Source organism: Corvus moneduloides, chromosome 24 (assembly GCF_009650955.1).
Source record: "Corvus moneduloides isolate bCorMon1 chromosome 24, bCorMon1.pri, whole genome shotgun sequence".
In the NCBI taxonomy this organism is placed as follows: domain Eukaryota; kingdom Metazoa; phylum Chordata; class Aves; order Passeriformes; family Corvidae; genus Corvus; species Corvus moneduloides.
The window spans coordinates 7,142,299-7,164,356 of NC_045499.1; the positions used below are offsets into that span (position 1 = coordinate 7,142,299).

The 22,058-nt window shown below is 53.2% G+C and overlaps 2 protein-coding genes across 3 annotated transcripts; one reads left to right on the forward strand and one right to left on the reverse strand.

Moving 5' to 3' along the window:
* Positions 1-318: 318 nt before the first annotated feature.
* On the reverse strand, positions 319-16,131 carry SLC16A1 (solute carrier family 16 member 1). 2 transcript variants are annotated; one of them, XM_032133192.1, is made up of 5 exons: positions 16,043-16,131; positions 7,118-7,375; positions 3,561-3,704; positions 2,258-3,121; positions 319-1,851 (listed from the first exon to the last, which is right to left on the reverse strand). In XM_032133192.1, exons 2-5 carry the CDS (start codon positions 7,332-7,334, stop codon positions 1,574-1,576), a joined length of 1,503 nt encoding a protein of 500 aa, XP_031989083.1. In that variant the 5' UTR covers positions 7,335-7,375; positions 16,043-16,131; the 3' UTR covers positions 319-1,573. The 2 variants fall into 2 exon arrangements, with proteins under 2 accessions (XP_031989083.1, XP_031989084.1); XM_032133193.1 differs by lacking the exon at positions 16,043-16,131 and adding an exon at positions 8,889-9,078.
* LOC116455562 (translation initiation factor IF-2-like) lies at positions 12,207-15,981 on the forward strand. Its single transcript, XM_032133530.1, has 2 exons — positions 12,207-12,248; positions 15,240-15,981. The coding sequence occupies exons 1-2, from the start codon at positions 12,207-12,209 to the stop codon at positions 15,921-15,923; spliced, it is 726 nt and encodes a 241-aa protein (XP_031989421.1). The 3' UTR covers positions 15,924-15,981.
* Positions 16,132-22,058: the final 5,927 nt, after the last annotated feature.

Here is a 22,058-nt window from a genome sequence, read left to right on the forward strand (position 1 = left end):
ACATCACTCAAGACTTTTAAATGCATGTCCCTCCACTTCACAATCAAGGGAGTTCTCAAGGATTTTTACAGGTTCTAAAACCAGAGTGCACCACTATGCTGTAGCCATCCCAGCTGCTAACCAAAGCCTCCTCTTCCAGCTGAAAAGGGGCATCTTACCCTCTCAGTGCATGTCCAGCTTCCACAGGGTGCTGGAGCAGCAAGTGGAGCCAGGCCCTGCCACAGGCCCACTCACCCTCTCCCCGAAATTGACCCTAAATCTATGTGATCTGGCATACAGAAATCACACTTCTAAGAAAGAAGTTCAACATTTGATGGGTAAATTGTAAAAAAAACAAGTTTATTTGAAAAAACTCAGCCTCTTAACATGAATTCTGATCAACATTTACTAGAACTTGAGAGCCATTAACCTGCTCCACATACATTGAGATATTTTCCAACACTAAAAATAAAAAATAAATACATACAAATACTTTCCTCCCCCTTACGTGTCCTAGATGTGAGAGGTTCAGCATCCACCGCCTTAAGATCTCAGTTGAACAGAAGCAAGTAAAAGAGGTTTCTCTAACAGATAAAAGAGCAAAAGCAGAAAAAGTCTCAGGGATGTACCATCTCCACCCACTTCACCACTCTGCCCAGGGCAGGCACCCAAAACACTTGGCTGGATGGGGCTCCAGTGGAAACCCGCCCCACAGGCAGGATGGGGTAGCACAGCCAACAGCAGCATCAATACCAGCACCCCAACCAGAGCCCATTTCACATCACCCAGCACTGGGCTGAGAATAGGCACTACTGAGGCAGAGTGGGGAGGCAAGGGGGACCCCAACACTCCCCAAGGAAGGCTTGGGCAAGCAGGGCTGCCATGGCCCTGGAGTGGGTGACACTGCACAACAAGAACTGCAGCTGTCTTTCTTTAACCTGAATATCCCATGAGAGAACAGCTACAAAACCAGGGATTTTAAAGAACTACAGTAGCTAAAGTGTTTTCAAAACATACCTAAAAACCACCTACAGAGCCAGGAGGCATTGGGCACAGGGGTTGAGGAGCACCTTGCCCCGTGCCTGCATCTCCCCCCTCCCCCCCAAACAGAGGGCCTGCAGTAAGAAGCGTGTGAAGCAGTATTCATCCAGGGCCGGCCCTGAAGCCCATCATGCTTCAACAAATCCAGTATCCTGCTTTTTATGGCTTTTTAAAAACAAAACTCCCCAAAACACACACATATCCCCCCACCCCCCAACCCCAAGCAGAATACAGAGCTAAAGCACAGTTTAGAGTTAAGGCTCATCCAGATTCAACTAGATATGGAGACTGTAAGGCACATATTAGTACATTCATGTTACTGTTAAAAAGCCAGACTATAAAAGCCCCCCTGCTGCTGGACACATGAGGATACTGCACGTATAGTCCTGTTACCTTTGTTGAACACAGATGGAAAGACAATTCAGAGCCTGTTTAAAAATGAACACCCGGTTTAAACACTTCTCACAGCCACCCAGCGCCAGCAGAGCTCTGCCCTGGCCGCCGCACCAGGGCAGCAGCGCTTCCCCAACACTCCGGGATTAAGACCGGTCCCTCACATGCGGCTCTCCTCCTCCTTGACACCATCCTCCACACTCTTCTGAGATGAGGGTGCCACGTCATTGTTTGCCTCTTTCTGCTTCTCAGCCTCGTCAATGTTGGTCTCCTCCTCCTTCCCTTCATTCTTTGCCTTTTCCTCTGCCTTTTGCTCCTTTGCTACCAGGCGATAGTTGATGCCCATCCCGATGAAGAGGTAGATCCCGGAGATGATCAGGACAACCCCGCAGGCCCAGTATGTGTACTTGTAGTCACCATACATGTCATTGAGCTTCCCTAAGAGACAAGAGAGGGGACAATTTAGCAAGATGCCCCCAGAGCAGCTCCAGGTCACGGAGATGTTCTCAAGAGCAGCCCAAGCCCATCACCCTCACCTTCAGGCAAGGACCTGTCCCACATTCCTTTATCCCTTGCTCTCCCCACCCTGTGCCAGGGGTTCAGACCCCACTTCCTCAGATACTGGGGTGGTCTCCTGACTGCTGCCCCAGTGCCAAGGGCTGCCCATGGCTCAAGGGAATCCACCACCACTTAGCAAGTCCAGACAGGACAGCCTGAGTAAAAGAATCATAGAATCGTTAAGGTTGAGAAAGACCTTTAAGATCATCAAGTCCAATCACCAGCCGAGCACCACCCCATTAAAACCATGTCCTCAAGTGAGTTCTCCAGGCACAGCACACCCTACCTAGCATAGGGGGTCCCAGAAGCACAGGGCAGCATTCCACGATGGTCACCAGGCCAACAGCACTGGAAAACCGCTGAGCTCCCACCAGGTCCATCAGGGTCTCAAACAGGATCGAGCTCAGCCAGCCAAAGGCAAAGCCAAAGAAGCCAGCATAAATGCAGAAGCCAGCATAGGTGGTGGACATCGGGGCCAAGAGGTGGCAAACCCCATTGTAAATCACAGAGATGGCGAAGAAATACTGGATGCGGGGTCTGATCCACTTGGTGTTTGCCACCAGTCCCATGGAAGGTCTGGCCACCATGTCCACAAAGGCCAGTATGGAGAGCAGGAAGGCTGCAGACTCACTAGCAATCTTCTTGCTCTTTGCATAATTGCTGAGGAAGACCAAGGGAGCGAACAACCCGAAGAACATGATTACATTGCCTGATAGATAGAGCAGGAAGCCCCTGTGTGTGAATAGAGACAGGTCCAAGAATTTGTTGATTGTCTGGAAGAATGAGCTCTTCTCTTTCTTGGCCTTTCCATCAATGAGGTCCGTGCTGGTGTCACCATCATCCTTTTTTCCTGCCTTCCCAGCCTCCTGCTGCACTTCTTTATTGGCCTCTTTCTTCAGCTGATCCGGCTTGGGACCTATGGGCCGCATCAGGGATCCAGCCACACAGCAGTTCAGCAGGAGGCCACCCAGGATGAGGAAGCTGCCACGCCAGCCAAATATGCCGAAGAAGAGCTGGTTGATGGGTGCCAGGGTAGAGAGGAAGACAGGACTGCCTGCCATCGCCAGCCCATTGGCCAGTGGACGCTTCTTGAAGAAGTACTTGCCGATCATGGTTAAGGCAGGATTCAAGTTGAAGGCAAGTCCGAGGCCTGCAGGAGAGAGATAAGGGGCTCAGGGCTTGGACACCCCCAGCAGCACCTGGCAGAAGGGCTGGTGGGACAAGCGGGGTTCACAGCTCCATTTCCAATTTGGAATCATGGAATCATTTAGGTTGGAAAGCCCTCCAAGATCATGGGGTCCAACCATTCCCCCAGCATTGCCAGGTCCACCATTAACCCATGTCCCCAAGTGTGACATCCACATGCTTTTTGAACACTTCCAGGGTGGGACCAGTGCCCCAGACAGTCCATTCCAACACCCCACCACCCACTTCCCAGCTGCATGAGCAGGAGTCAGCCCCTGCTGCCAGCTACAGAAACGGCACCCAGGCACTGACAAGAACCAGATTTTATGCAAATTCAGACACATCAACTACTAATTACTGGGTTGAAGTTGCTCCTTCCACTGCCCCACTAGGGTATCACTTACCCCCTATGACCCCAACACAGAAGTAGAGCTCCTCCACTGTGTTGCAGAAGGAGGCTGCGATCAGCCCACAGCCGGAGAGGCAGCCGCCTGCGATCATGATGGGCCGGCTGCCGTACTTGTTCACCAGGATGCTGCTGATGGGACCTGGGCAAACAAAGGAGATGCATACAGAGAGGAGTTATCTTTGCATGAGAGACAGAACACACACGCACAAGCACACTGCAGCTTTACTGCCAGAGGATTCCAGCTTTCACACAGTGATGCTTCTCCCAGTGAGGGAATGAGGGAAGGGGAAAGGGCAGGAGGTTCAGAGGCAGCCGGAGATAAGAGAGTCACAGACTGGTTTGGGTTGGAACAGACCTTAAAGATCATCTTGTTCCAACTCCCTGCCATTGGCAGGGACACTTTCCACCAGAACAGGTTGCTCCAAGCCCCATCCAATCCAGCCTTGAACATTTCCAGGGATGGGGCAGCCACAGCTTCTTTAGGCTTCTCTGTGCCAGGGCCTCATCACCCTCAGGGAAGATTTTCTTCCTACTACCTAATCTAAACTAACCATAAGAGAGAGAGAGAATTGTTGGAGCGCAGAAAGCTTTGACTTCTCTGAGCAAGTTGCCTTGGAGCTGCCTAGGCACCAGCTGCCCCCAGAGACAGGGCTTTGGGACAGGCTGAAGCCACCTGCCCCATGCTGTACTCTGCCCTACTTGCAGCCACCCACCCACCATGGGCTGGGATCCCAGCAACAAAGCAACTGCACATCTCCTGCCAGAGGTTTCTTATCAAGACTGGACAAAGCTGTGAGGAAACATCTTCTCTGGGTGCAGGTGAAGCTCCCCAGGGCTTGGGGAGAAGCAGCACTGCCCCAGGAGAAGGGGTGCTTCTGTTTTCACTGCTACCCCTAAGGCAGACAGGGCCCGATTGTCCATTTAAGTGCTTCACTATCAGGAGCTTTAATCCAAAGCAAACAGTGATTAGATACTGCCAAGCATGCTCTACAGACACTAAAACATATTTAAATACACTGAATGAACATCCATTGAATATTAACAGACCTTGCTTTGCTATTAACAGACAGAGAGGTTGTCAACATGTTATTCATGGGTCCTCGGATGGTACTTGACCTTTTTGCCCAGTTTAAACAAAGCCTGGAGCAGGTTACAGGAGACTTGGCGCTGCAGAGGCTGCCCCCAGCCCCACAGCATTCTGCTCCCTGCATCTAGCGTGCTACCAGAGGCTCTAACTCAATGCCACCAGGAATGGGCCATGGCCCTGGTCCTCTGAGAGGCAGCAGCAGCACCCGGGAGCTGCCATATCACAAGTCCCACAGACTTCCCCACAGAGCACTCAGCACTTTGCAAAACCTGGACCTTGAACTCAGCAAATGTGATACCCTTGAACAGAGTCTAAAGGCAACCACTGCCTTTCCTCTGGGAAGTCCACCTGGGAGCAGCAGGCTCCGAAGGGCAATGGGCAGGAAGCCACCCAGCTGGGCAGTGCCAGGTACCCTGGGGCAATTTCCCCCCCACCTTTTTTTTTTTTTTTTTTTTTTAAGGAAAATAATCCACACTCACTCCTATTTTCTAAATTCACATGAAGCATTTTGGACTAAACATTACATGATGTAACTTGATTGCCAAAAAAATATAAGTAATGGAATCTAATCCCAACATGGAGCTGACAAAGGGCCATTTGACACCATGACATCCATGCATCCTGATGGTGACTGCACAGGGCAGCTGTAGGGTATGTGCTGCTTCATCACACCTAGCCCTGCCCAGGACAGGAACTGCCGCAGCTCTGTGAGATTCCATCAGCCCAGAACGTTTTTCCAGAGTATGAACTACTTTTTTGGCCTCCAAAAAACGAGGTGTCCTAGGAGACAGGGAAAATGGGATGCACACTGGGACTGCTCCAGTGCAATTCAAACTCTGTAAAGGGTCTGGTTTCAGGAGGGAATGAGTGGGGCAGCAGCAATTCCTGTGCTCCAGCAGCTGGGGGATGAATAACAGAAAATCCTGAGATGGAAGTGATCCTCAAGGATCGAGTCCAACTCCTGGCTCTGCACAGGACAACCCCAACAATCCCACCCTCTGCCTGAGAGCACTGTCCAAAATGCTCCTGGAGCTCTGGCAGCCTTGGGGCTGTGACCACTGCTCTGGGAAGCCTGTTCAGTACCTGACCACCCTCTGGGGGAAAAAAATGCACCCAGGTCAATCTAGGGTACTCTCTGCATCCCTGCCACCAGCATACAGGCAAGTGGTTCAAGATCAGCAGCTGCTGGGATTTAATGGCAACAGCTCAGTGGAAGCAGGAGAGACAGTATCAGCATGGAGGGAGGGAAGGAGGGGGACATGGGGAGAACCATAACTCCAGGACTGGAAGAGGGAGTTCTTACCCCTGCTGCCAGGCAGCTCCAGACAGTGCCCCCAGAGGAACCAGCTCTGAGCTATCAAGAGAGGAGGAATGGCCCAGATTGGGTCTCATTAAGGCAGTTACAAGCTTGTTACAACATTGGAGCAGGGAAATGTGCTGGTCGCTTCGGTAGCTGAGCGAGGACAAAGCAGAGCCTGTTCCCTGCAAAGGAAAAGCCTCGTGCTCAGCCGGGAGCTGACGTCAGCTCCTTTGGATGCACAAATGCAACAAGGCTGTGGGCAGCTTGCCAGCTGGGGACTGGCAGCAGGACAAGCTCCCATTTGCCTCTGAAGTGGCCACAACAGCAGGCTCAAAGTGTTTCTTTCAGCCCAGCACAACGCTGTGTTTGCAGGCACATACAAGACCCCAGGGTCTGGAGACCATGCTCTATGTGCTCCTCACCCATTAAAAACATGCATAAAGCACCCAGCTTGGGAATTAAAAGCCTTCAAAAGGCAGCTTCTGAAGGACAGGAGAGGGAAACTGTTCTAGCTTAGGTGGGTTTGCCTTATTCTGCTCATGTCTCTGTACTTCCAGTGCACACTGCCATCCTCAAACAGCACAAGCTGCCTACGGCACTGCTTGGCACCAGCAAGGAGTAACATGCAGCACGAGGCTTCAGTGCACTCCAAACACAACTGAGCTGACAAGAAACTGGAGACAGATCCCTAGATACACCCACTGCTCCCTGAATCGAAAAAAAAAAAAAAAAAAAAAATTTAAAAAGATCAATGTCTTATCCAAAAGAAAGTGCCCCCAAGAGCAGGGCTGCTACATGTGGCACAGCAGCTCCCCGACCTTCAGGAGGGTGCTGGGAGCAGACACAGCATCCACAGCCCACTGTAACAAGGACAAGGGCAGAATTACACAAGTCATAATTCCCCGGAAAGATTTTACAGCTTTGTGGAGGAGGACAGATTAACCTGGTTTTTGCATTCTGGGCATTAAATGGAACTTTTTGAGCAACCTCCTTTAAGAAAACTCATTAAAGGAGGTTTTGCTCTCACATAAGGAGAGAATTCCAACTTTTAGCAAAGTTTTGTTTGTTGTCACTACAGCCAGGTGGGAATCACAGCCCCAGCAGGAGAGCAGCATCTTGTGCTGTGATACAGGAACACATGTACCACTGCCTCCAGCCCACTTACCTCCTGCATACATTACAGCCAGCATGATGGAGGAGATCCAGGAGACTTTGCTGCTGGACGCATTGAAGATGACCTCAATCTCCTTGAAGAACACTGTGATGGATTTGGGGAAGGCATAGGAAAACCCAATGGAGATGAAGGCTCCGATGACCACAGCCCATCCCCATCCTCCTTCAGGAGGAGTGTATCCTACGGGGCCTCCGATGGCCGGTGGCATCTTCAATCAAGTTGGCGATGACTCAGTTGGGGATCAAAGATCTGCAAAGGACAAAGTGTTGTATCAGCTGAAAGCAGAATCCCTGCTCCTGGCATACAACTGCATGGCTCAAGCTCTGTTAGCAAGGCTGGCACTGCACCAGTGCCCCCACCACCTTCAGGAAAGCTGATCTGTGAGGTGAAAGCACCCTAGGATCACCAGCACACTGGGCCACCCCAAACTACATGCTCAGATTGCAGTTGGCCTTTAAGAGCCCTAGTCATCACACATTTGTGAGCGACAAATTTAAGACATGACACCCTGACCTAAGCTGGAAAGGGCAGGCAGTGTCTGTGACAGCAGCCAGTGCTCATCTGCACGGGCAGAGATCCCACAGCATCTCCAGGAGCGCAACCCCAGCACTGCAAACTCCCAGGAAGCCCCAGGCCACCTGGAGCAGGAACAGCACACCAAGGTTATTAAACACAGACACACTGAGAAGTAATACACCATGCATGAGCCAAATAGGACACCCCTATTTCTGCTGAGAAAGGGCAGTTGGGTGTCACAGCACACCCACCACCCCTGAAGGTCAGGGGCTGTGGCTAAACTTAGTCTGAGAGGTGACTAAGGAAGGCTCCTATACGCCACCAGGGAAGGGGGAGGTGGATCCACACAGAGCAGTCCCAGCAGAGCCTGGTTCCCTGGCAGTTTGGCCCTGGCAGGGCACCTCCTGACCCAACTGCATCCAAATCCTCCTCCTCGAGCAAACAGGCTATGGCAGGTTTCACAAAGCACCCAAGTATAAAAACAATTCACCTAAAAAGCTCAAAACCAGAAGTGACTAGAAAGCAAAATAAACAGGGAAATGTCATTCAGGCTTGCTGAAGTGTGGAATCCCCTCGGAGAGGCTGAGCAGGGGAGCAATCCAGAGGCCGTCAGGGTCAGGCTGCTCATGCATGGGCCCATGCTGCAGCACAGCTGGATCACACTCCAGAGCTGCCATTACTCCAAATGAAGGCTGGTCGAGGCAGCCGAGAGCAGCACAAGCCATCCCAGCAAGGAACCATAACCAGGGCAGCTGCTCACAAACAAGGGTCACAACATCCAAAGCAACAGAAATCCACCACCAGCTCCAGAACTCCTGTGCACCCCCAGGGATTTTAGAAAGCACTTTCTGATGCACTGCAGTCCTCCCTGGCCTCACAGCCAGAGATACCCCCACCTTGCCTGCCCATATTAAGCACCCCCAGCCAAGGGGCAACATTAGGCTCCTTCACCAGAGTCCACCTCTCACTCCATAGCTCTCTGCTGCTCAGGTTTGCACTTGAAGAAAAAGCCACCTTCGAGCAGGGGAGACTTTTCCAGAGCTCCTGAGGTCATACCAGGCAGAGGGGACAACTTCAAAGCAGTGTGGTGCTGGCTCAGAGAGGTGCAGCCTCCTATTTATAGCCTACATCCGCCCCAGCTCGCAGCAATTACAATCTCATCCATGGCTGCTGACATGCCAGCATCTACCTGGCACATCCCTAGAGCACACACTACAGAACTATGGGATCCTGCCTTTTCACTCACTTCATGTCACTTGGGCGCACATCCAAGGCTGGGATCCCGGTGTCTCAGATGAAGCGCAGCTGGTGGCTCAGAGGCATTGGGAGATCCCGCTCCTACCTGGCACTGGAGGTACTGGCAGCAGTTATCTGATACAGCACCAGGTTTGCTAGAGCCACCTGACACCTGGCTGTGCTCAGGTGATGCCCCGGACCCACACAGGGTGAGAGGAAGCAAGGCACAGGAGGACAGTTTCTGTAAGCTGCTAAGACTGGTTTAGCCTACCCAGACAATGATTTTTCACTGGCAGGGTATTTTCCTGCATCCTGGCCAGTGCAACACATGACCATCACGAGCAGCTCCAAGCCACCCGCCACTCCAACAAAGGAATCATTGACAAGACGCTGCCCCTGGCACGTCCACAGCTGAACTATGCCCAGAAGCCAGAACCCGTTTTTTCTGATTTCCTCTCTGGGACTCACCAGGATGAGCCCATATCTATGGTGTCCAGCTGCAGGCAGACCCCCAGGCCAACACACACCTGTGGGCACCCACCCGGGATGAGAAGCCACCAACAGAAGTGCCAGGCTCCACAGAGACTCCCGATGGCAGTCCAGTGTCTTGGAACACAGAGCAGCCCACCCACCCACCATGAGCACTGGGAATTGCTGAACATCCCCTCCCCACACAAGCTGCACACTGGAGTTTCAGCTACCTCTTGCTTTGAGTCACACTGAGCTTTCACACCCTTCAGTGAACCTTAAAGTATCATCCAACCACACTGATTTATCCAAAATATTTTTGAAAGCTGAAACTACCAGGTGTTGGCTATAAAAACTCCCAGCAAGGAATATAATCTACTTGTGAGCACTAATTAAAACTACAGACAATAAAAGCCATCCAAGGCAAAGGCTGAGGGTGGGGGGGGGGGGGGTTCTGATGAGACACTGGGGATTTTTCCCCTTTTGTTCCTGAGACATATACACTGGTTCAATTCTTCCACTGCTCCAAAATGACTGTGGCTTGGTTCACTTATTTTTTCCTCCCCTACAAGCAGCATTCCTCCTCCTGCAGGTGCTGAGGTGGCATCTCTCTGTAAAATAAAAGGCTTCTGGCAGGTTAGACATGACCTCTCTTGCATTGCTGCGGCACAATGAAAAACCTTGAGCTGAACAAGGTTTTGAGACCAAAGATTCCCAAAGTCTGACGCCAGAGAGTTTAGACGAGGAGTTCTGCATGCCACAACACTTTTCCCTGACTCACTGAAAATCTTTATTAAGAAAGACCAGTTTTAGAAAGCCCATCCTTCAAGAAACATTAGGTTTCTTGACAATTTCCTCCTTGCCCCCACAAAGAAGTAGTTTCAAACAAGTGAGGAAAAAAGATAAAGCACGCGTAAGGCAGCCAGCCCAACTGGAAAGATTCCCTCTTTTGCAAAAAGGTAAATTAAAAAAAAAAAAAAAAAAGACACTCAAAATACATAGTTATGACATTTTCAGCTCTGTTTTGGAAGAGCTGCAACATGTAAGACATGACTAGAAATCAAATTCACAGCTGCCAGGCAGCCAGCTACAGTTCGCCCTATCAGGAAATAAAATAACCATATTTGCAGTAATTAAGACTGATGAAACCAAGTAATGACTGTGAGTATCACATCTGCTCCCTATAAAAGTCCTGACTAATCTGCAGGAATGAGTAGCCTACAGCCACCCTCCTCTGCACCGCAGTAGTGAGAGCAGGAATCAAGGCAATGAGGATGGTATCATCTTGAAACAGATCCCACAAGAGACTAAAGCCCTTCCATCTCCCAGGTCCCACCCACAAGCAGTTATCCTTTCTCCAAACGGGCCTGGAACAGTATGATTTCAAGACTTTTAGTTACATAATGCAGTAAATTGCTGCACTTTTCAAAGCTCAGACTGGCAGGACTCCAGCACAGAAAGACAGAGGCTCACATTTATAAAGCGCTGCAAATGCCCCAAAGTATTTCTGGGGCCAAAACTTCATAGAAGTGGCTCACACCGCTCCTTTTTGGGGTCAAAGGAAGAGGGACATCCCCCCACCCAAACAGAGGCCCTCCCCAGGCACAACACACCCCTGCCTCTACTCACACATCCCTCCAGCTCAAGGCTTCTCTACTCTGGGCATACACTCAGCAGCATCTGCTGCCCTTTGAGCTCACAAAGCCTTTCCCACGGAGCAGGGATCTCAGAGTGCCTGGGGGCTGGGGCAGGGCAGGCAAGGAGCCTCAACTCTTGCTCCCATGGAGCAGGACAGGCAGAGAGCCCCATATCTTTCTCCCACAACCCATCATCAGCCTGTCCACACAGGCTTGTGCTGCTACCAGCAGAGGTTCATCTGGCATCTTCGCAGGTGTGAAGTCCACAGTGGCTCATCCCAGCCCTGCTGTCTTTGCTTCCTGCTGTCTGTTCCTCCTGTGCTCCCCCAGGTTCTGAGATGGACATAGCAATGTCCAGAGCAGGATCTCCACAGCAAAAAGACATCCAGGGATATCCCAGCTATCCAACGGCCATTTAGGCCTCTCATGCCTTCATCAGCTGGACCCAGTCTTTGGCCTGTGATTGCCAACACTGAAACACCTAGGCCAGGCAGGATGGGCACAAAGCTGCCCCTTGCTAGCAGCACAGATCGCACTCCCTGAGGGGGCTCTTCCCTCAAGCCTGCAGCAGAAAGGGGGATGCTGCTCCCCAGGAGCCTGTTCCCATCAGCCCCAGCCCAAAGGACCAGCAAGGATTAGCCACATCCACCCCTCCCAGCACAACCTCCCAAGCCCAGCTCACCACAAGAGGCTCTTCCAGTGCTCAGCACAGGGCCATAAACATCCATGGGACATTTGCCCAACATGGTGAGCTGGCAGGCCCTCAACATCCCTTCTGATCCCTGAAACTGAGATCTCATGCTGGGGAAATGAAGGGGCTGGCAATCACCAGCTGTTCACAGGCAATAACACTCTATAGCTTCAAATTTGGCCTTTTTCTGGCCTGAAGTAAGAGGAAATAGAGATTGTCAGGAGTTGAGACACCACTTTAACCAGTTTTAAGTGGGTTTAGAGCATTATGCACAGAGCTGTAATTCCATCGGGCACCCACAGCAGGGGTTTAACCTGGCAGCACATGGCCTACGTGACTCCCCAGCGCTTCCAAGGGCTCTGCACCAGGACAATAGTCAATTGAGGCCCTGCTCAGCCCCAGCCTTTGCTGCTGGGGTGAGCCAAGGTCAGCAGCACATGCAGGGCTCACTCAAGGCCAGCAGCCCGCACAGGCAAGCTCAAGGTTTTGGCCAGAAGCAGCCCAGCCCACTCAGTGCTTCTTCCCACCAGGGATGGCCAACACACCCCCAGACATGCCCTGGTCTGCCGGCCCGGTGAGCCAACACCAGCGCGCAGACAGACAGACGCCACGGGACACGGCCTTGGCAGCTGCCCTCCTCCAGCTCCCCCACTGGCAGCACGAGCCTCAACCTGCAGAGGCACAGATCAGCCTGCTCACCCCACCAGGCAGGACCACAGGCTTTCCCCGGACAGTCGCAATTGGTCTCGCTGGTGGACACAGCCCCTCAGCCCCCAAAACACCCCCAGCACGGCACAGGGCACAAAAGGCTGCAAGCTGCCCTGCAAAGTGAGATATTGGGATAGTTTGTTGGCAGCTTTGGGGGAAGCCAACCAACCAGAGAGATGAGCAGCTATTTGCATCCACCAGAGAAGTTCCCATCTGGGGCTGCCGTGCCTGACTGTTAGCATCAGCAGTGCTCAGTAAGGAACGAGCATCTTACTGATACGAGAAAGCATGAAATCAAGCTTAAGCAACCTACCAACAAGCCCAAGGGAGAAAGCCTGGCTTATTTCTACACCTGTGGTCATGGCTCTTCTACAGCCCTCTGACCCAAAACCCTGCAGCCAGAGGGGTTTGCAGGCCAGTTACAAGAACATTACGTGAATCAAGCAGCTCTTGCACGTAGACTGGGCTCACATCAGCTTCAGCCCCCAGCACAGCACCCAGAGTCCCCTCTCTAACTGTCCCCCCACCCCCACGGAAAGGGATTCCCTGGCAGCACCAGCTGCCAGCCAAGCCCCTCAGTCTCAGGAGGGGACAGAGGGTGCTCAAGCCCCTGTAGAGCATTTCCCAGTTCCACGTCGCGCACAAGTCATACGCCAGGACACAGAGTTGATCCTCCCCGCACCAGCGGTGCTCAGGAACGCTCCCAGGACACCCCGTGCCCGCCCGGAAATCCTCAGAATGAGAAAAATGTGGTATGGAATAGCATCGGCATTCTTTCATTAGACACCCGCAACACCAGCCAGAGACAGCTCCGCACGTCTTGGCAAAGCAAGGGGCTGCAAAATCCCCAAAAGTCACAGTCATCACCATCAAACAGAACTGGCTGTCCCTTCCCTAAGAGCAGGAGTCTGAATTTTGATCCCAGCCACTGCCACATTATTGCTACCTTCAAGCCCTCAAACCACAGATGAGGAAGCACCAGGATAGAGGTGGGACATGCACACCAAGGACGCAAAAGCACAAGGGTGGAGGTGGGAGAGGAGGTCACACCAAGGACCCAGGAGCACAGGGATGGAGGTGGGACACTCACATCGAGGACCCAGCCCTCAAACCAGGACCAAGGCAGCACTGGGATGGAGGCAGGAGAGGTGGTCACACCGAGGGCCCAGTAGCACTCCAGTGATTGTGGTTTCTGTAATTAACTACAGCCCCACATGGATTTTCCTTGGCTACAGAACAACTACTCTGCAGAAGCTCTAAGGGCACATCTGAAAGTGAGTCATACCGATACCAGTGGTGAGAGGCTCCCACTTTCTTAAGTCTGTTATAGGCTGATTCCAGAGGAGGAAATAGGAAAAGCCATAAAAGCGCAACAATAGATTTGCACTACAGGGCTTAATGAGATGCACCTCCCAAGCCTACGTGCAGCTTTTCAACTCCTCATAAAGGAGATACAAAAGGACAGCATGAAAGTCACTGGGTATTTTCCACCTTAGCTGCCAGATGAATCAGGCCAACTGTGCCAAAAAGGAGTCAAGAGAAAGCACATGCGACCATTCACACTTTTTCCAGGTAACACTTAATGGAAGGGAAACATGTTTCACACCTTCCAAGGGGCCAGGACAGCCACAGGCAGCCCCACGACTTTGGGGCAGAGAGATTTGCCATATACTAGTAGAATTTGTCTGGAATTAGGAGGTCTATCACCCCAGCCATTCATCTAAGACCAAAAAAGTTCCTTCCCAACAAAGGCACCATCAGGGGCTTGGGGAGTTTCTTTACACCCAGCACATGCCAGCAACATGTTTCCTGCCCGTTTCTCAGCACTGCTCCTTTCCTTCCAGACACAGCCAAGGAAACTTCAGTGCAAAGACTCGCGGGAGAATCCAACAGCACTTAATGACCTCGCTTAGCATGAAAATGGGATGCCTGTGCACCACAAAAAGACTTAAGACTCACAGAAAGGCACAAAACCAGAATCATTATACCTGTTTTCTTGTGATGGAACTAAGAAAACCCACCTTTTTCCTCAGAAGAAACTTAAAGCCGGAGAACATGAGTAACCGTGGTGCAAAAGGTCCATCCATAAAGGGCAACGTGCGAGCACTCAGGCCATTTACTGTTCCAGGACACAAATCCCACCTCTTCTGCCGCAAATACAATTCACAATTTCATCCTGATCCTCCTGTTCACACTCCGTCCCCTTTGCCTAGATCAGCTTTCAAACCCTCAAGTGTTGTTCATTCCTCCATGATGCATTTGTGCACCCTTCAGCTGCAGTACTCCTGCCTGACCTGCAACACCCACCCTGGGTGAAGCATCCCAGCAGCATGTCTGGAGCCCAGCCCCACTGAGCTCCCCGAGCATCTCACCCTGGGGCCAGCGAACACCTGCCAAAGGCCACCAGGCTTCAACCAGAACGGACCCCAGGACCAGAGCGGGTAGGTGCTGGCTCTGGGAGCGTTCTGACAGCCCCTTGCTGCCCAGCGAGTGTGAGCTACCACCAGCCACCAGCGTACTCCAGCAGTCCCAGCTTTCTGCTGCCGGTCACCGCAACACCTCGCCGGCTGAGTGATTCACACACTGGAGGCTGGGTGCGCGCCCGAAACACGTATGGCACCATCAAGACCTTACTGCCACCTCCTCTCTGAGCAAGGCAGAAACAAGCGTTAAAGGCGCCTTTCCTGGTGCCAGAGCACGGTTCCGCAGTCCATCCCGCAAAGCCAACAGGAGATCACGGTGCTGAAGGACTTGGGTCACTCACCCACCTGAGCATCCTCGAGTGCCCGAGGTCCAGCTCTGAGCACCTACCAAGAGGAATCACCTGAAGGCCGGTATGAGCGGCATCACGATATAGTGCTCACCCAGGTGCTGCGGGCTGCAAGAGTACTCCCCATGGGGACGGGGGGTACCCCCGTGCACCCCAATACCGCAGACCCACTCCCGGGACACGGTTCCCACACAGCTCCCAGGCCCTCCTCGCCTCTATCGAGAGCCAAACATACACAGTAATCACCTCTTCCGTGCATCCCAGCGTTTATCGAGCACCCTCAAACGGTGCGGGGATCGCCCGGGGCGGCCCACAAATACACTGGGGGAGCGGCCGGGCCGAGGGAACGAGGAGCCCCCCGGGACAGGGAACCCCCACTCCGGGGCAGCTGGGCTACCCGGGCTCCCCGAGGTCACCATCGTCCATCCTCACCGTTCCCCAGGAGAAGGAAGCCGGGGAAACCCCGACCCCAAGGCGCTACTGCCGGTGAGAGTAGGGACGAAGGCGGTCGGGGCAGGCTACTGGGGGATCCTCACCACGCGGCCATACCAGAGCGGGAAGAAAACATGGCTCCCCCCTCAGTTCGGGGTCGTGGGGAGACCGAAGCGGCGGCTCCAACCCAGCCAGAAATGCCGGTATGGAACCGACCGGCCACCGAACGTACCGGCTACGCGGCCAGCCACCGGGGCGACCCCCAGCCCCGGCAACGGCCCACGACCATCACCGGCTCCAGGACCCCCAAGCCGGGCCGGGAGCGGCGGCCCCGGGTAGCGCGGAGCCGCCGGAGCGCACGGGGCCCCCAGAGCCGGCGGCCTGACCCCGAGGGCCCCGCTCGCTCGCTCGCCCGCCCGTCCCGTCCCGTCGCGCCACGTGGGCCGCCCCGGCCCTACCTGCTGGTGCCGCCGCTACCGCCGACTGCGGCCGCCCCCGCCCCCGCCGCTATAAGGGGCGGAGGGGCGAGGGGGGGCGGGAGCGGGGCGTGCCCGGCCGAGCACCGCCTCCCCCGCGCCACGTGCGCCTCGCCGGCCCCCCCGACCCCTGCGAGCCCCACGGCGGGCGGGCTCGGCCGTGCGCCCCGGCACGTACCGCCCCGTCCGCTGTGGGCCCCTGCAGGCGGCGGCGGGACGGGGTTCGGGGCCGAGTGTGCCTGGAGGCCGCGCCGGATGACACTGCCCGGCGCAGCGGCAGCGCGGGACTTCCCTGAACTTGTCCCGCGGAGTGACTCGGCGCAGGAGTTCCACTCGCTGGGCAGGAACAGGAGGTCCCCTTGCCGCTCACTGCCGGGCCCTCATCCCTCCCGGGGGTCCTGCACACGCTCCCGAGAGTCCTGACCCCACTCTTGGGGTTCCTAGCCTTGCTCCCGGGGGGTCCTGACCCCCCACTCCTGGGAGTCCTGGCCGCATTCCTGGCGTACCTGGCCCTGCCCCCGGGGGTCCTGGACGCCTTCAGGTGCAGAATGCTGCACAGTGCCTATATTAAGACCCATCAGCACTTAAAAATGAATTAAAAATAAAATCCATTGCCTGACGACTGTGCTTTTGTGTTCACCACAACATTTCTGAGCGTTGCCAGCCCGCGCTAGCAGCTGTGCTCCCGTGAAGGTAAGGACTGCCGGGGGGGACATTTGTGATGGATCACAGTTATTTCAGCTGGGCCTTTGTGCCCAGGGATGTGAACAAGCTGGATGCCTTCACCATTCCACTCAGAATTTGGTTCTGCAGGATAAAACAGTCCCAGGCTCTGCATACCCAACACCTCAGTGTGTGCTACCTTGCTGGTAGCATGCTCCTATCCCAAGCAGAGCTCCTCACTTCTGGATGAAAACCAGCCTATGGCAGCTCTGCATCCCGTGTTCTTCACTCCCCAGGGGTCCCAAGTGCTGCACAAAAGGGACTGTTACGCTGCTGTCTCCCAAAGCCTAATGACACTACTTGACTTCTGGGTCACATGTCTGATGCTCTGATTTGTTTTACCGACAAAAGAAGAGTGGTGTAGTTCAACTGTGAGCCAAGGAAGGGAAAGAAGGGAATAAACAGTGATACTCCATAGATGGAGACGGAGCAGCTGTGGGGAAGTGCGAGCGCTTTCATATCAAAGGAACCACTGCTCCTCCATCACAGCAAGCATGGTCACGGGTGTGCTCTGAGCGTGTTGAGGCACTGAATGGACCAGGTGCACTCAATAAAAGGCCGGGGACTACAACCAACTCTTTCACCCACTTCTGAGGTGAGACACCGTAACCCAAAGAGTGAGTGGGTGGGAGGATCCCTTGATCCATCTGTTCCTGTGTGACTGAGCAGGGAGAGGCCTGTGCTCTGTTTTGCTTAGACAACAAGGTAAATAACAACTCAAAGGGGTGATTTTGCATCATACAGAGCCACTTGGCTCTGCTGTTCTTTAAGATCCTACCTAGGCTCAAGTGCTCCACTCCGCTGGGGACAAGCAGTGGGAAGTGCTGTGGGGGATCCCAGCTGGGACATGGTCTCCCAGTTTTATTTGAGAAGACCCAGTGCTGCTGGGATGGATGAAGCCAGAGAGCATGTCCTTCATCTGGCACTGATGTGCAATGCCCCAGTGTGTGGGTTTTAGAGCAATGCGCAAAACAGGAGGCCAGGGATGGCAGAGCTCAAGTGACCAGGGAGCTGCCAGAGCAGCGATGGGCTGGAAGGGCAGGTGAGAAGCTGCAGGACATCTCTGCTGTTCCTGTTCCTGCTGTTCCTGCTGCTTCTCCATCTTACTGAAAATGGGAAAGAGTCCTTCCTGCTCTGTGCTGCTGCATTTTTGTCTTCTTTAAAAGACGGATTTAATATTAATCCCATTAGGAATTTTTTTCTTGTGAGGAAAACAGGATATTGTTTCAGGATATTGGGCAACAAAGCTGTCCTTGAAAAGCAATGCTAAGCAGCCTTGCAGTCCTGCTTCTGACTGCATTTGTTGTGGACACTAATCAAGTTCAACATCCGGGACAGCTAAACCATTTCATTTCCAGAATGTGAGAGAGACCTCAGCAGAGCAATACAAATTCAGGTTTTCTGTGTTCCACTGTAAACACCAAGGACCTCTAGTAATCTCAAAACATAATCATTAGCTCTGATTTCTCTTGGAATTAATGTCTCTAGCAGACGTAAAAGTCTAGTCCTCATCTGTCATGAATACGCATGTCCTGCTTGATAAGAGAAGTAACAACATGAGTCCAAATCCAGGAATTATTGGAAATCTCTTGGGAAAGTCTGTTCTATTGAGATATCCATCCTAGTTTCCTGACGAGGCTTTGGAAAAGGGTTTTCTGAACTTTTGGATTCACATTTCACTTCCACTAAGCTTCCAGGCTCTGAGTTTACCCTGTGACAATGAATGGGGAAGAGAAGGCATCAGATCACTGTCCTCGTGGAATGTGCAAGTTCTCCTCCATGGATGATACAGGCACGACATTGTTCAGGGGTGTATTGCTGTAATGGCCTCTGTCATTGTTTAGAAAATAATCTACCTTAGAAAGAAAGGGCATGCTAAGATGTTCAAAATAGCCACTAACGCCACGGAAGACCTCTGTGGTTGTGTTCATTTTTATGTTCATTTAGGTCAACACATTTTACCTGTCTGGGCTCCCATTGCTGCTCTGTTGCCGCCTGTGTCAGGCTCACATACACGTCCCCCAGGGATGCAGACCAGCACTTAACAAGGTTATGTCTCCCCAAAGATCCCCCTTGGGTCCTGACACTTGTGGCCATGTCAGAGAGATCTGCATTTGTCAGTGTGAAGAGCCCAATACTTGTTACCTAGTGGCAGTGGAGATAATTCCTTGTCAAAATCGGCTGTTGGGGCACAGTGTGACCAGTGAGTGGTGAGACAGTGATTTGGGTCATGAGATGATGTGAGGCCAGCAGAAAGAGGATAATCTCCCGTATTCTATCTCAAGAGCCCTGACCAAAAGGGACTGCCACCTCCCTGTGAGCTCCAGGGGAAAGGGAGTGAGGAGGATGGTGTGGGGTGGTGGCAGTCGGAGGCAAGTGGCAGCAAGTCAGCTGGTCCTGCTGTTCCAGATGGGAAGAGGGTAACTGTGTCCTGCAGAGAGCTTTGGCTGCTGCATTTGCTTTGACCTGGCTTTGCTGCATCCTGCCTAAGAAAGAGAAGGCTGTGCTGGCTCCAGCTGCATCCCAGCAGCTGCCACTCCTGCTCTTTGCTGCCAGGATAAGCATCCTCTCCCTGGAGAGCTTGCCTAGAAATAAGGGATCCTTGACCACGTGGAGACCACATGGCAAAAGTTGAGATGTCACCATTGCTGTAGTCCTCCCTTTTCCCTTGCACTGTGCCTCTTCCTCATCCTCTGGCATAAGAGCTCCCTGGTTCTGTTCCATGGGGCCCTCATGCTGCAGCCTGCACAAGCACGTCACCTTTTGCCAAGGAACTTACTTGGTGCAAGAAATAGTATCTCTGTTCCTCCTGCCTCTCCATTCCTGGGCCCAGAGGAAAGTGAGGCTGCTCAATGTCCTTTCCAATACTAATTCAATGCTCTGTGAGGACTCACTCATGAGGGTCTCTCTCTCTCTCCAAGGAGTGTGTGGGCTGCTGTCCTTCCCAGCAGATTGCTATCCCATATGTTCGCAGTGCAGTGTCTTGTTCTTTCCAAGTTCTTCTTCCTCGTTTCCCAAGTGCTGGCTGCTTGACAAGCACGTCTTGGCAGCGCCAGTCCTCCACTCAAGCAGGTAACTAACTCATCCTTTAGGGTCTATAGCCAGTGCTGCCAGTGCCTCCATGCAGGCCAGGGAAGGGGCTGGTGTTTCCTCTGGCACAAGGGGCTTGGTGGGTGAATCTTGCCCCAGGGAGTGGCAGCCCACTGGAATGGAGCATCACCACGTGCTGAAGGAGACACAGAGGTGATGCTGCTGCACAAACACCCAACTGCATCCAAGCCACACTGTTGTCTTCAAGCTAGGGTCACCCAAACCAGTCTGACCAGCACAAGATCCTGTTCTGCTACATACACCAGATGCTGGGATCATCTTTATCCAAAAGCTTTCTGGCAGAGCTGGGGACCCCCGAGGCAAGAGGCAAGGGGACGGGGTCAGGCCACGGTGGTGGGTGTACGTCTCACTGTGTCCAGCTCTCCCACGGGATCTCCACTGTTCCAGAACATGCTGTTTTAATGACTCTATTCCTGTTCTTGGGGTGGGGAGGAAAAGGTGGGGGCTCTGCAAATAATTTAACCATGCCCTGCACCAAATAACTTCATATGTCAATAACACTACCTCACCTGCATTTCATTCTCCCTTGTATCCCTGCCCAGAGAGCCTGTTTCCGCCTGGTTTCAACCTGCCTTGTGTGATCCCTGGCTGTCAAGAGGTTGGTGGCATTCCTAGCCATGTCTCTTGATCTCCAAACAGGCTTCAGCACCTCTCCCTCTCCGCACAATGCGTCTTTAGGATCAGTTTCCACTGCTGATGGGTTTGTTGACTGGGCTGCTTCTGGGAGGGTGCTACCTTCAGTGAGCTCAGGGTGGTATCACCATGGGGATGAGCTGGAGCTCCAGGCTGTGCTTCAGTTCTGGTCCTCCTTTGCAGCATCTATAGCAGCTGTTTTCTTGGGATTTTGCACAAAGCCAGGCTTCTCTCTGTAGTACTTGACATTTTTGGTCCTGCATCATCTCAGGGGAGCTTGGGGCACTCTCACAGGTCTGAAGAGGAAGGGAAAGTACTGCAGGCAGCCTGAGAGCCAAGAGGATCGACCAGCTGACCCTGACACTTGTGAAGATGCCTCTCAGTCCCTGGCCATGCTGGTCCCACCACCCAGTCACATAGGGTTTCCCACAGCACCGGGGCATGGATTCTTGCTGTTTCTGGTGACTGCCAGCCTCAGTGCTCCCAGCTTGGGGGCAATCACTGGAGAAACCCACTTAGTGCTTGGGGACATGAATGTGTGGAATCCAGAGATCCACAGAGCAGGACGGCACTGGTTATGGAGAAGGAGAAGGCTGAAACAGGGGATAAGCACAGGCCAGGGCGAGTGCCACAGGCCTGGGCATGAGACACCTCACTCCCAAACACACTATGGCCTCAGTTGCTATCGGGCCACTCCTGCTGCTAAGCAGGGCCGTGCACTCTTGCCCCACAGCACGCTGTGGACATCTGGCCTGACACTCCCCTCCCAAGTCACAATGTGGCTGGGATGGCCATTGGGATGCCCCAACCCTGTGAGTCCCTGGGGAGGCAGTGAGTGCTGAGACAAGTGCCTGCTGAGAACAGACAAAAACACAAACCGCAGTATTTGTCCAGGAATCCGCCCAGAATTGCTTTGGCCTTGATGAGTCTGGAGGATTATTTTCCTTAGGTATTTTTAAACTGGAGCCTGGCAAGTACCAGACGGCTGAGATTTCCTGGCTTGAACACACAACTGATGGACAGCATGGAGCCTGCTTCTGCCACTCCACCTGGAAGCCCTGCCTGTCTGTGCAGCTGCACTGGGATGGCCAAGATGACAAGCACTTAGGAAGGAAGGAAGGCACTGGTGGAGTGGGCCATGAGAGTCACCCTGGGGCCATGTGTGCAGCTCCTTGGGGCTGAGCACCTCTCCAGCCTCGGGGAAGGCACTGAGCCCTCTCCCTCTGCCAGGCCAGCACCAGTGCAGATCCCCATGCTGCAGAGCCTGGGCTGCCCCATAGCTGGAAGACTGTCAGGGAAAAAAAGGCAGAAGCTGCAATGAGGAAAGCAGAGAGCATGCTCCCATTCTTCTGCACCAGTAGGGGGAATGCAGAGCCCTCAGGTGAGCTCCTGGTGGTTCAGACTGGGTTTCTCAGGAGGACCACTTCTGGAGTCACATTTGTATCTGTGCAGTGAACATGACCCCACTCGTGGGGCCAAGGTGGGGACAGAGGGGACATTAGTCTGTGTGACTGTCCCCTGGCATCCCTAC

Bases quoted from the DNA above. Each gene is read 5' to 3' on its own strand.
- SLC16A1 (XM_032133192.1), bottom strand. From the start codon at position 7,334: ATGCCACCGGCCATCGGAGGCCCCGTAGGATACACTCCTCCTGAAGGA. The intron at 3,705-7,117 runs GTAAGTGGGCTG...TTGTTTGCCCAG, and splicing joins GGCTGTAATGTATGCAGGAG to GTCCCATCAGCAGCATCCTG. The intron at 3,122-3,560 runs GTAAGTGATACC...TCTCTCCTGCAG, and splicing joins CTGTGTTGGGGTCATAGGGG to GCCTCGGACTTGCCTTCAAC.
- LOC116455562 (XM_032133530.1), top strand. From the start codon at position 12,207: ATGGCCAACACACCCCCAGACATGCCCTGGTCTGCCGGCCCG. The intron at 12,249-15,239 runs GTGAGCCAACAC...ATCACGATATAG, and splicing joins TGCCCTGGTCTGCCGGCCCG to TGCTCACCCAGGTGCTGCGG.